The sequence below is a fragment of the Strix uralensis genome, chromosome 4 (genome assembly GCF_047716275.1).
Source record: "Strix uralensis isolate ZFMK-TIS-50842 chromosome 4, bStrUra1, whole genome shotgun sequence".
Lineage (NCBI taxonomy): Eukaryota > Metazoa > Chordata > Aves > Strigiformes > Strigidae > Strix > Strix uralensis.
The window spans coordinates 60,523,241-60,536,919 of NC_133975.1; the positions used below are offsets into that span (position 1 = coordinate 60,523,241).

Consider the following 13,679-nt stretch of genomic DNA (forward strand, 5'->3'; position numbering starts at 1 on the left):
ACGTATTGCTTGCAAACTACTATTTCTGTAGGATCTTCTGTAGAGTCACAAATGCCACGCTTACCTATTTTCCATTTACCATCATAAAAATCTCCAAAATAATTTTTTCAGTACCGTAGAAATACATATATATGATCCATTATGTTAAACGTTTTTTTTTTCCTGTTAGTTAAATGGCTGAACCATTGAAAATTGTAAATGATTAGAAGCATTTTAAAACCATAGGAGACTAAAAAGGGAATACAGGCCCCTGCATTCACACAAAACCAGACATGCAAGTCCAGAAGATGGAAAGACTTAATTAACAGTATTCACAACAAACAGGATGACAAATACCCAACGAACGTTACTTGGAATAGGAAAGCATTACTTACCAACCATTGCACTCACTTCTCCTGCCATCAGCAGTGGGACAGTGTTGTTGTACAGGTTGACATCAATGATACCTTTCCGAATTGTTTCTCCTACTTTTGCTCCCAGTAATACTGAGCCAGTAGTTTCAAAAACTGAAGCCAAAATGCAAGCCTGGCGTAAAGTAACGACACCAGAGCCCACAGCTGTTCCGAAAGAATTGGCAACATCATTTGCACCAACTGAAAAGGCTAAAATAAAAGCAATGATAAAACCCACAATGACCATCCACAGGTACTCATCCATTGCCATTTTTCCCCAAACCGTAGATTAGCTTCCCCTTTGCAAATAGTTAATAGTCAAGGCTGGAGGGCACCAACGGATTTGGAAAGCAGATTTCTTGTAAACAATGAGTTCTCTCTGGAAAGTGCTGGGTAGTGTTAGAATGTGAAGAAACTGCTAACTGCTGATTTTCAAACTACTATAAATACTGTTCATTTGGCTGCCTTCGGTCAGCAGTGAAACACATTCCATATTTTGCTCCCAAACTGGTACAACTGCGATGTTCTGTCCTGCAACAGAAAAAAAAAAAAAAAAAAAGAAAATTAAAAAAAAAAGAAAGGGAATACTCAGCGGAGCCTGTAACAATGCCTGTTTTCAGAAGTAAACAGATGATTTAAACTCACTAATGGGGTCCTACCTCAGCATGTGACTGTTCTAATCATAAAGCAATTCAGAAAAGGTTAAAATTAGGTCACCTCCAAAGTAATATGTTTCTTGCAATATCACTGACCGAGAAAATCTTTTGAACAATTTAAAAAGATTTAGAAAGGTTGGGGGTTTTGTTTGTGTTGAATTTAGCAAGCAGTGTGATAAGCCATCTTTCTAGAAGGAGGATTCTTTTTGGCTCTTTGCACCCAGTGATTATAAGACATGTAGAATATATAGACCATACCATACAGCCTGATTCGCAGCTGATGTATATCACCTAGCTCCACCGACCTCAGCAGAGCTCTCAACATTTTATCAGCTGCAGCCAGAGATGCACTCTTTTGAAAAATGATTTTATCTATATGTCTGTCTAGGAAACACCACTGAAAATACTCTGAAGAGCATTCATCTCTGAATGCTCTCTGAAGAGCATTCACCTACTGCTGTTATCACATCCCATGCAGTAAGAATACAATTTTTTTACAGCTTCTCAGACACTGAAACAGCACAATAATCGCAATATTCCTATGTATCCCTACAGATCTAGATAAGTCTATAAAAAAAAGTTTAACTAAAAAGTTGAGATCTCTGCTCTTTCCTATATATGGTTACCAATTACTAACAGTTATTATATTCAAACCATTGTTACAGATATCTTTTAGTATTTCTTTTGATAGTTTCAGTTTTATGATGGTCTTTTGAATTACATTTTAATTAGTCCTAGTCTAATCTGAAAAAAGAGAGAGTTCTTTCAAACCAAAAAATGGACGGAGAAAGAGACTTTAAAACCTTCATCATCAAAAGACTGCTAAGCAGAGCAACAGGGCCCACACTGATGTCAAGATGGTAAAAAGCTAGAAGCAGATTTGCCGAAACCATTTGCCTCCTCTGAGGGCTGCTTCTCTTCTGCTAGCAGCCGCCACAAAGACACCCCATGACACCCTCTGCTTTGCTATCCATGTTGTTTGGCTCCAGAAAAGTGCCATTTTGGAGATGGCAAGGGGTTAAATGAACATTTAGCAGCAAATATCTTATCTGCTGGCCACAAGTTTTAAGAAGCATTTCAAGAGATCAGGGGATATCAGATGAAAAGCCCGAGCCCACCTCCTGCTCTCTCTCAGTTTCCCCACAGCTGCTTCAGTCTCATACAATATACCCACATTCACAGTTTCAAGATTATGCTTAATTTTTTTTTTATGACCCCAGTGCAATGTAGGTCCTGTGGTAGCAAGGAGGAAGGGTCTCTGAAATGATGGCAAAATTAAAAATTAGAAGAGATTTTGCATATTTCTGAGATGCTGGATCCTTGAGAACAACCAACAGGAAAATACCACATCTATACGTGTTCCTAGAAAACCCTTAAGCTGATGTCGAGGATTGATGCTTTCTCTAAATATGCATAGTCAGCAGAAAATATATCCCTCTTTCTTTCTCCAGGCTCCAAACTGGCTGAACAACTGTTGCTCCAGTCTTTTCCAGACATGGAGCAGACATCAATCCTTAAATGCCTTACACTCTAAAATAACATCTCAGAAGGTCTTAACAGCTAAAAACATTTGTATAAGGATTTTTATACTATGAGATAACATGAGAAAACGAAGCACCAGTGCATTTTTGATGTTTGAAGACTTGTTGCCTTTTTATAATTCATGTCTACTCAGCCCACTGAGTGGAAAAGGACTTGACAGAGACAGAAAAGGCTAACAATATTTGGAAGAAACAGTTAAGAGTTATCACTTGTTTGCCTGTGAAGGAAGACAAAACTCTATTAAATTTATTTGTTAAAAACTTTCTGTTATGTATATCAGATATTTGGTAGATGAATTGCTGGGCTAGGGTCCTTCCTTGATCCTGGAGATTAACGATTAAATTCTTCATCCTGCATGGATTTACACAGTACCTTTGCCAAAGTTAACCTCGGTGCCCCAGTTTCCTCTCCTGAAAACGGGCAAAGCTGACTGAGATCCATGCATGCCTCTGCAGACATTGTGATTATATGAGACCTGTTTCCTTTGGACTCACAAGATGAAAGCAGACCCTTATTCCCAACAGAGATCTGTCTTTTCTCCACTTATCAACCAACCTACCAATTTACTGTGGTGACCCAGTTCCTGGGATAAGGAAGAGTAGGGGGATTGTGACATTCTCCCACTGCAACAGAGTTCACGGGACAACTTTTACCAGCCACAGTGAGTTCCTGCAGCTTCCAAAATAAACCACTAAGTCACAAGGTTGCCTTTATTAGCTTCCCGTGGCGGGGGGGGGGGGGGAGGGAGGCACTCCAGATGGTCCCAAAGAAATTAGGACTTCAAGTGTGTGTGTGTGTGTGTGTGCGTGCTCCTAAAACTCCTCATGAAGGCCAAACAGTCTCCCGAAGTCTGTCACCAGGGCTCTTGGCAAAGGGCTTGGAGACACAGCTACATAATTTCCCCCCCTGTGAAATGGGATATACGGCCTTGGGAGAAGAGGATGTCTTAAGTAAGAAGTCACCCCTCCTGTCATTTTATGCAAGGTGGAGGTTCAAAATAGAGCTTCCTCCAAAACTTGGGAGGCTTGACTTGACATCCACTGCATTTGCACAAGAGACAGAGCACAGAAACGGCCAAGCCTTGTCTTCAACAAGATGAAAATCAAAAGGAAAAGAGGAAAGGGAATAAACGCACATTTAAAAATTAACATGCAGGCAGCATTTGCATGACTAGGTGTTACTACTTTAAACCTTAAATAACTGTGAGAGATGTTTAACGTTTAAAGAAAGAAAGAGAAAGACAAAAAAAAGCGCACATCCCTGCTGAGAAAGTTTTCAGAAATGCAAAATATCCTGCAAAGTAGGCCAGTGACTAAATACAGACTAAATCTTGTAGCATGCTTCTTTCTAGAGCCCAAAATACATCTGGCATGCTCAGACACGCTGAGCTATGCCCCTCATCACCTAATCTAACCCAAGAGCCTGTGGTATTTCATGTTGTTACTGGGATGAAAAAGAAACTGGAAAAACGCCGTACAGTAGGGAATGACAGATCTTCAGCTCTCTGCATTACAGCTGGAAGTCACTGGCCTGTTTCTCTCCTGCGCTCACTTACGCTTCATCAACACACCTCTATGCATGCCAAATGCAATTCAATCTGACCTGCTAGACGCTAGGAAATCCTCTCATTTACCTGCAATACTCCTTCTTCACCACAGCCTCCGCAGTCGGGTGCACTATGCTACTGCAGCAGACTCTGGGTGGAAAAGTTCATTTTCCTATTGATGCTTCAAATAACTCTTCCTGAACCAGCCCAGCCTGCACTGCAGTGGCCGTGCTGCAAACTCACCCTTGGGCATTAGCAGGGCAGAGGAACTGTGTTAGCACCGGGGAGCTGCAGGACCTGAAGCTGGAGCACGCATCTCTGATGTTAGAGCGAAGGGAAATGCATAGAGATGAAATTTAAAGTTGTAAGAAGCTATTTTTGTGTCAAGGCAAGATTTTTAGCTAATGCAGTTTTCTTATGATCCATAATTAGAGCGTCATACTTAGGAGGTCTAAGTTGAAGCTTTTAACTGTTTAACTGGACCTAGAAACTTACAGAACTTGCACTTCAGTGAGAAAAATCTGATTTTTGGAAATGCTAAGCACGTCCCTCTGCCTCGCTGGCAGATGATCCAGACACCCCCCTTGGACTTTTATTTTGTTGCTAGCTAAACATCTTGTTATATCTCTGTCAACATAAAGTGCTATTTCTTCCCTAAGGGAGAGATGAAAAGAAAACCTAGGTATGGAAGCACCTTGACTCATGCAGAACAACAAGTGAATTCTCAGGGAAAAGTCAGGATCTCCTGGTAACCACAAGATCATTTCAGGACATGTTTATGTATGGATATTTACTAAGACTGCTCTTCTGGAAGCAACTCACAGTACACTTCTAAGCCTAGACAAGTTTTTAGTGAAAAAAATAGTATGAAATTTGAAAAACAAAGTTGTCAGTTGGGGTTTTTTTGCCAAACAAATTGCTGCTAAAGAGAACACAGAAACATCTAACAACAGAGACGAATGGTTAAATAAAAGTTCGGGACGAAGTTCAAAGTCTAGGGAAGCAATCAGAGTGCATTACCCACCAGCAATCCAACTATGTGACATAAAGAAAACAAACAGAGACCCCATAAATGTCCTTTAATCTTCTCTTCGCAGAAAATTAGGGAAGAACCTACTGCACTCATGAAACATTGAAAGGTATATAAATCATCCCGTATGCAGCTCACACCATATATAAATCATGCTTTATGCAGCTCTTCTGCTCTCAGAAGATGCCCCGTGCTGCAGTTGAAAACTTTCTCCTACTCTGGACGGGACAGAGATTTCGTGAGGTCCTGGTTTTAACTGTTTCGTTATTGCCCAAGTATGAGCAAAAATCAAAAGACAGCAGCTAGTGCAGCATTTCTCAAGATAACTCTTACAACTGTTCCACTCTGCATTATGACAAGACAGACAGGGGAGGACAATTTCTTTCCCCCCGCAGTGTTGAAAACAGCAGACATTTCACAACAGAGAGTGGCACTGAATTTGTACTGACAGGCAGGTTCACTTCTAGTTACCAGTGGCTGAAAAGTCTGTCTAAAATGCTTACCAGACAGCAGCTTCTATGAGGTTATTCCATCTCTCTCTAATGTATGTTGTTCTTTATATAAAACCAATCTGTCAGGCTTCCCACCTATGTATATAAACTCATACCAGATCTGGCACTCCAGTCTATTGGTACTAAACAAAGCACTGCATAGAAACCAAGCCTGATTTATAACCAAAGCTACTAACATCATACACATCAATAGCCCTTATCATTTCCAGTTCATGTTTGGGCCACAAGGCTCGTAAATTATCTTAAATTACTAATACTACACTCATGATATTAAAGGTGTTATTAATTCAAGTGGTTCAAGACTAAGAACATCCCTATATGGCTCTAAATTACATGCACAGGACTTGTCACAAGGCCAAGCATGATGCAAGTTTAATGCTCCAGTACACAAAAAGCACCCCGACTTACTTTTTTTTAAAAAAAAAAATCAATTACTGCATTTGCAGAAGCAGTTTTTGTATCAATCAGTTCCAATTTTAACATGTTTGCAATGTGTTTAAGCATACTTCATGCTACTACTTGATATGGAAACAAGACTGAAGTTGATAGCTTTCCAAGGACTCCCATCCAGTTTAACATTGCAGAGGGACTGTCACCGCCAGCTCCCAAAACTTCCAGAGGATGCTTCCTTTTCTTAGTCCCTATCAACCTCTGTTCCCACCACTGAAAGGTGAAAAATGCATATAAAATATTTAGCATGAGATTCTGTTGCTGAAAACATTCACTAAAAGCACAGACAGCAGTTACATTTAAACAGCAACTCTACAAACAAGAAAGATAGGTAAAGTATCAACAAGTCCTTGTGGTCATTTTGCTGATAAATATTTTTTTCTCTAATTAAAGGACAAATTGATCCTTCAGTAACTGAACAAAGTCTTTGTAACAAGCAAGCATTTTTTATGATTCAACACCACAGATTTTTATGATCCATTCAGAGAAAACAAGTGTTCATGGTTATAGAAAACATGTTTTATAAAAGAAAACCATGCAGAGAAATCTTTAAAACTCACCCAATATTTAAAAGTTGTTTCAAAAGAAAAAGGAGCTAGGTTCTTCCAGCGACTTGCCCTCCTGATTGTAAATACAGGCTGAAGTCTAAAATAGACATCCTATCATTCAGCACAGTCACATCTGAACATGCAAACTTCCAGAGGGTAGAAAGAGGGTTGTAACTTACACCAGGCAGTCCGGGGATAAAATTCACTCCGGCACAGCAGAACACACAAGACAACACCGAGAAGCATCAATGCGAGTCCAGAGTCTTATTCAGTAGGTGAAAATCTGCCTCCTCTTAAGCAAAGAATTCTGCTGGGGGTGGGCACTGATAAAACACAACACTGCGTCACGACTGCACTAGTGAGACAAACCAATCCAATGAAGCTCATATTAAAAGCAACAAAACGTTCCTTTTTTTTTTTTTTTTTTTTTTTTTTTTTCCCCCCTAAGCATAGGCATAAATGAGAAAGGAATCTCATTTTTGACCACCAGCTGGGCATTTTGGGGCGATCAGGTACTCTCTGAGGAGCCCCAGGTCTTCTCTTTGCAAGCAAACATAAATGCACAGTTAATTCAAGTGCATGTGACTGTAGGGTACATACATCCAATTCAGGAAAGATGTTGCATGCTTGTTACTTTATCCATGTCAGTAGAGGTCTCACAGGCTACGCAGACTGCAGAAGTTAAAGATGTGCACGAGTTTTGACTGGATCAATGCCTAAGCAAGCAACTTCGTTTTCAACAGTTCAACCTAAATTACCCAATCCAAATTCCTTCAACCACTTTCCTTTAAGTGGGAAACATTTTTGCATGTATGTCAAGGCAAAAATAATGTTTGCCTAAAAGCACCCAGTTTAGCTTTATATAAAATATTTGCTTTAATACTATATAATGCAATTAAGCTATTTTATTCTGCAAAAAGGAATGTAAATCAAAACTGCATTGTCACAGTTTAAAAATCTGACAGACGCAAATTTATTTGGACACGTTACTGGTTTATAAATAAATGATGTCTTAAATTTAACTGTTAGGTTTTACTCCATTCTGAGTCACTCAAAGCCATGGCATCATATTCCAACACAATAAACTTAAATCGGCACATTTTCTGCGTCCTAAACATTTGAGAAAACCCAAATCATCGATTTAGTTCCGTAAACACAGACTTGGAAACATAATTCTTACTTCACCTATTTTTTCAAGTTTGAATATTTCTTAACAAGGAGGCAAAAACTTTCTAAATTGGTTAAATTCAGCTGCAGATTATATTCAGGGATCATTTGATATATCTAAAAAGTGGTTTACATTTTTTAAGAAAACTCACATGGATTAATAAACCTACATTATCTTCTAAAACAAATTAAGGCAAAACTCCAGCTAGAAATCTGCAATGCAGAAATGACATTAAAAACCTCAAAAAAAAAAAAAAGAGAATTATAAGTATTAGGCCACAATTCTTTGTAAGAAATGCTGACTCTTTATTTAAGGTCAATACCCAACTACTATTAAGCTTGCACTATAGCTGCTAACTTTGTGAAAAGCTACATCTCTTAAGTCTGGCTGCAAAGTCTTTCCTTTTACTTTTGTAATAACTGGCAAACAGGCTTCCTAGTTTTAGAAAAGTGAGAAAGGTTGATACTTTCACACTGGTTTTCCCTTATGTACAAAAGCAACACATTTTAACAAAAAGAATATTAATCTTTTCCTGCAGATCTAAACCTATCTTAATACTTTTTTTTTTTTTTTTTACAAGTAGTGCCAATCAGTTCAAATGAGAGCGATCATAATTGTAAACATGAAGTCAGCCTGTATTTATAGGTCTGGATTCCAAGGTTTTAAGGCAGTGAATAAACAAACACAGAAACTTTCTTGGAGCACTTATTTAACTTTATAAAGTTAAAAAAAAGAACGCAAAATATTATTTCATGTTCTCTTCATAGATGACAAGTTGTTGATGTCGGCCTTGGAAAAGCTCAAACCCGAACGGTCCAAGTAAGTGGTAAACCCACCCTAGTTCTCCTTAAAGGACCATTCACCCAGTCGAGAGTAACCACCACCAGCATGCAGATGCAGGTAAAAAGACTATCGAAAAGACACATTATTTGGGAGGTATCTACATTGATTTCAAAAGTCAGAAGTTGCAGCCCCAACCTGTGGGAATCATCTCAGACCCAAGAGAACAGCAAACTGGAAGCATTTCAGTGCCACTTCCCATGAGCCAGCCTGACCACAACGGTGGTTTCTTATTGACCTAAGCTTCAGAGCTTGGTCTACACGCGAAGCAAAGGATATAATAAACAGCACAGAGAAAAGGAAATATCTTCAAAGTTTTTGTTCTGCTAAATCAGCATTGTGGACCTCAGGCATGGGAAAATTCAAGCCAGGATAGGTTGACCATTAAAAAGAGTTACAATTTGCGATACCACTAAAGAAGCAGGCAAAGGAAAATTTATATGACCACAAAATAAATGATGAGGATTGGCTTTTGGCAATGGCAGCACCAGTTCAGTTCCCATCAAATCAAATATTTGTAGAAATGATAAATATTATATATCACAGTCTTGATCAGATATCATAGGGTTTTTTTTAATTGTAATTTATTCTGGTAAATCCACAATTGAGAGATCCTTGTTTGATTCAACAAACCAACACTAGGCAGATTTATATTCTGGTTTAAAAAATGTAATAGGACATGCCAATTTAAATAATTAATTTTAAACTTCCTTTGTTTTGCATTTCCACATCAACTATTTTCTGAAAGATGTCCAGGTTCTCATTTACCAGTAACCACTAAAACAAGGTTAATTTGCAACATAATGTAACTTTTTAAATCAAATGTAACAGGCCTTTTTGCCATTCAGATGGGAAGGCTACTTTATATCTATACACAAAGCAATTATACTTATTTTAAAATACTTACATTTTGAGTAGAAAATAATGGCAGATGATTAGAATTTTCTAAAATAAAAACCTGCAAGAAGGGGAACCTGAATACCTATAAACTGCATTTGGTCAGAAACAGAAATACAAGAAAAATATCTGAAAGCTGCAGGATGTTGTTCCAGTTACATTGTGCCAAATTAAATTAGGTTACTGACCAGCAACGGGAGCTTTTGGGCTTTCACATACCTGATGGTACTCTAAAATTGGGAGCCATAAGCAGCTGGAACAGGGGATTTTTTCTTTCACTTATCAGTATTTGTGCCCCTGACCCTGCCTGGGAACCCTTATTTACCCTCAATCTATAAAGAAAGAAAATAAAATTAATGAGGAATGAAAATGGGTGGCAGATGACTGCACAGGTATCACACAGTATCTCAAAGAAATCCTGCTCTTGCAATACCCTTCTTTCTTGTTTTGAAGGCCCCTGTGACCATCTACACCAGGGGTGACTTGAAGCAGGACACCACCACATGCCGATCATTAACCTCGAAATCAGCCCTGAGGTCCTTGAGGCTAACGGAGATTTAACACAGCTCTACCAAACACAGCACCATTTCTGGGTGCTTCGGTAAGTCCATTGGGCCTAACAAATACCAACAAAACTCTGAATATCTGCTCTGCATATAGCAGATAGCTACAAACACAGTTCAAGCTGGAAAGAGCCAGGTCCAACCTACAAAAGCATATCAGCTTTTGTATAGTGGGTAGCAAGCTCCAACACATTCTGTTATCTATCAGAATAATCTCCGAATAGAAGGAGATACATCCATGTTTCACGGCAAGAAAAAAAACATCTCAGGGACTGTCTGGAAAGTCTAATGTGGTAGACGTAAAAATTAAAAAGTCACTTGGCATTCAGGGACGGTGCAACTCCTCTGCTCTGAGGAAGCAAACCATTTGGATGGGCTTTCTTGATGGCTCTGAACTGTGTCACGCTGTCGTCCAAATCTCTTTTTCCAGCAAGACACAGGGCTCTCAAAGAGGACATCTCACCCCAGCCAGGAGACTTCCACTCCCCACGGTTGAGCTGAATTGGCTGTGCTCGCATAGGCATGCAGGGAGAGCTGCCATGTTACAGAGCATGACTCTGCTTGAGATCACACTTGTCTGTTAGGCGAGCGAGGCCTGGGAAAATGAAAAGGAGGAACCCACAACTGGAGTCGCCAGAGGCTAGGGCTGGCGCAGAGGATGACACAGGCTCCGGGTGTTGTGTGGCCTGGGAGAGCCAGGGTGGCTCCAACCCTTGCCACAGCACAAGCCCATGCCGAGCCAGGAGGAGTTCAAAGGCAGCAAACCCACTCTGAAGGAGCAAGGCTTTGGCCAGCGCTGATTCAAGCACTGTCCCAGTTAATGCCGGGAACTAGACTCGTATCACTCACGACTCTGGCTGATTCACCAGAGACTGAGCATACTACGTCCACACTAAGTCCAAGGAGAGGGGTGAACTGCTGCTCAGAGCCTCCCTGAGCTTAATCCATCATTTTCCCTCCCCAGCCCCATATCTGAAGAAAGCCATTAGCATGGGCAAAGTATTTTGAAAAGCCCTGGCTACTGCTGACAACTCTGGAAGCATTATCCTCAATTACTAACGAACCTATACTGCCTTTACACAGAACATAAAAACTGCCCATGAAACTGCCCTGTGGCAATCCAAAAATACACATTTTGCAAATTCAGAGGCTTATGCAAAGATCTCCTTGGTAAAAAGCCAGAGTGTGGCTGCCAAAAGTCAACAATGCAAATTTTTCAGATAAAGGAAACCTGACACCTCAAGCCCCAGATTCCTGCCATTTCCATTTCGGTTTGGGTTTCAGAGAATAACCGCTGCGGAGTCTTTTCCCATTGAGCCTGAAGTGATGGCTGGGGCTCCCCGGAGGCCAGCAACTCTCTCTCTTCAAAGGGAACTGGAGTGAGTGAGTAGCTATCAACATGCCAAACCACACTGGCTGGCTCTCACTGACAACCTCCAAAATCTGTGTGGCCAGCAGGACAGAAGACCAAGCACTGCTGAAATGAGCTAGCTGAATGCCAAAGGGAGAAAAGGACCAGGGGTATAACCAAAGAGAGGAGGAACGATGACATTCAGAGGTGCTGACTGGGGTTACAGGAGTAAGTGGAAGTAGATGAGGCCAATACATTGTGGCAATGAAAATTCTGCCTTTTTTTCCTACAAGCATTGAAGTAATAAAGATATAAAGGTGAAAACAGCAACGAAAACTGTGACCTTGGCTTCATTTCATAGGAATAGAAGCCAAATATTACACCAGTAAGCTGGTGACTGTGACTAATACTGTCTGGAGAACATGCAAAGAATGGCATCAGTCAACTAATAGGTCTGTTCCCCCCCACCTTCAAAGCCCACTAGCTGCTGATCTCTCTTCTTCAGAGTCCATGTAATGCCTATCTCCTGTAGCCTTTGCTGCTAGAAACATGAGAAGTATGATGGTGAAGCAAAAAACCTTGAGTTCTACCCACAAGGCAGAGTTAATATGGATGCTGCTTCACCATAGGTTGACAATGCTGCTGGAGCAAACAGGTGGCCAACAGACTTGTCACATTGGCTAGGAATTAAATCATTGCCAATGCAACATGCCAAAGAATGTCCCATAGTCAGGTACTTGGCTCAGTGAACACCTCCAAGAGGACTTACTAAGGGCATGCGGTCCTGTGAAGCAGGTCAAGAAAAGCTAGGCTTTATCCTCTGCAGAGGAAAAAGTTTCTCTCCAGTGCTTCTCCTGTGCAAGAATTAGCACTGAAAATCACAGGAAAAGCAGACCTACAAACCAGCTCAATATAGTGGCTTGGTCAGTGATCTTGTTATCAAGAACTCCCTCCCTCAGATGAGTTACTGCTCACGGAGAGATGGCTCCATGTTTTATTTAGGCTTTTCCAAGCCTGGGAGCAAACCCTGGTAACATTAGCATTTGTGCTTCAGCAGTCCAGTGCCCATGTCCAGGTGGAGCACAAAGAGTCTTCCTAAAGGTATGGGCAGGAAAACAGGACACACATTACCTCCAGTGAACTGCTGAGCTTATTTGTCTGTGGCAAGAGCCTGAGCAGCTAAAATTCCTCTGCTTGCTGACACAGAGGCTACAAAGAGAAGAGAAAGTCATTAAGGTACAGAAGATATTTCTTTAAGTACACGGTACCAGCAAACAGGACCAGTTGCTACTGTGTCTCATTCTTTGAAAAAATGTGTTTATAGCTAAGCTGTGCTGATGATAGGGATGTATTACAGCACCCTGACAGTTGCCCAGAGGAAGAAGGTAGCATGGAAGCTGCTGAGAAGTGAGGAATAGCAAAGGCGATTCCATGAGGAACCTTCCCTCTTCCCTGGCTTTCTGGAGAAGGGCAAGAATCAGAGCTAGCCGTGCCAGGATCCTGCTATGCCCACCACAGCTTGAATGAGGACTCTAGACCTATGCATTTCCCTTGCAGAAAATTATCTACCTGACAGTGGGAGTGGTGCAGTGCTGACACAGGCCTCTCTGCTCCATACAAGCACTGAAAGAGCCACACCACTCCAAGGCAGGGTGCAAATTCCCAGAGCGCTGAAGTATCGGAAAAAATCAAGCAAAAAAGGAGAAAAAAAACCCTAAAAAAGTAAACAAAATTACATCTACGGCAGCCAGGTATGACAACCACGCCACATGAAGAGAGTCCTCTGAGTATGGAAGCACATGTGGAGCACATTTCTTGCAAGCCTTGGAAGGGACCACAGTCTACCTCTGTCATACCGATAAGGAAACTCACTGTTATCCATAAAACAAATGAGAAAGTGGATCATCTGTGAAGAATCTAAATACTCAGAAAAAAGTATATAAAATATTTTTTTCTTTTAAAGAAATAAACAAATAATCTATAATTAATAAACAACTAGTTGTTTCTGGTCACTGAGACCTTCTGAAGTCACAGAAGTCATTTCCTCTTCCATCTCTTCTACACATAAATTTAAAAGGGAAAATTAATTGTGTCATTTTTTTCAACTGTCAATCAGTTCCTCAGCCTTGAATTAACCAGATATTGAATTAAATCAAATTAATAAAATGATGTGAAAACAGTTGC

The 13,679-nt window shown here is 40.4% G+C and overlaps 1 protein-coding gene across 6 annotated transcripts in view; it reads right to left on the reverse strand.

Moving 5' to 3' along the window:
- SLC20A2 (solute carrier family 20 member 2) overlaps window positions 1-13,679 on the reverse strand; it is a 58,026-nt gene that overhangs the window by 31,975 nt on the left and 12,372 nt on the right. For 4 of the 6 annotated variants that reach the window (XM_074866939.1, XM_074866938.1, XM_074866937.1 and 1 more), the window contains exon 2: window positions 375-923. In XM_074866939.1, the coding sequence (XP_074723040.1) occupies window positions 375-663 (289 nt within the window). In that variant the 5' untranslated portion in view covers window positions 664-923. Of the gene's footprint in view, window positions 1-374; window positions 924-6,688; window positions 6,757-6,855; window positions 6,982-13,679 lie in introns of those variants that run through there. The other 2 variants (XM_074866934.1, XM_074866935.1) reach the window with 2 other exon arrangements.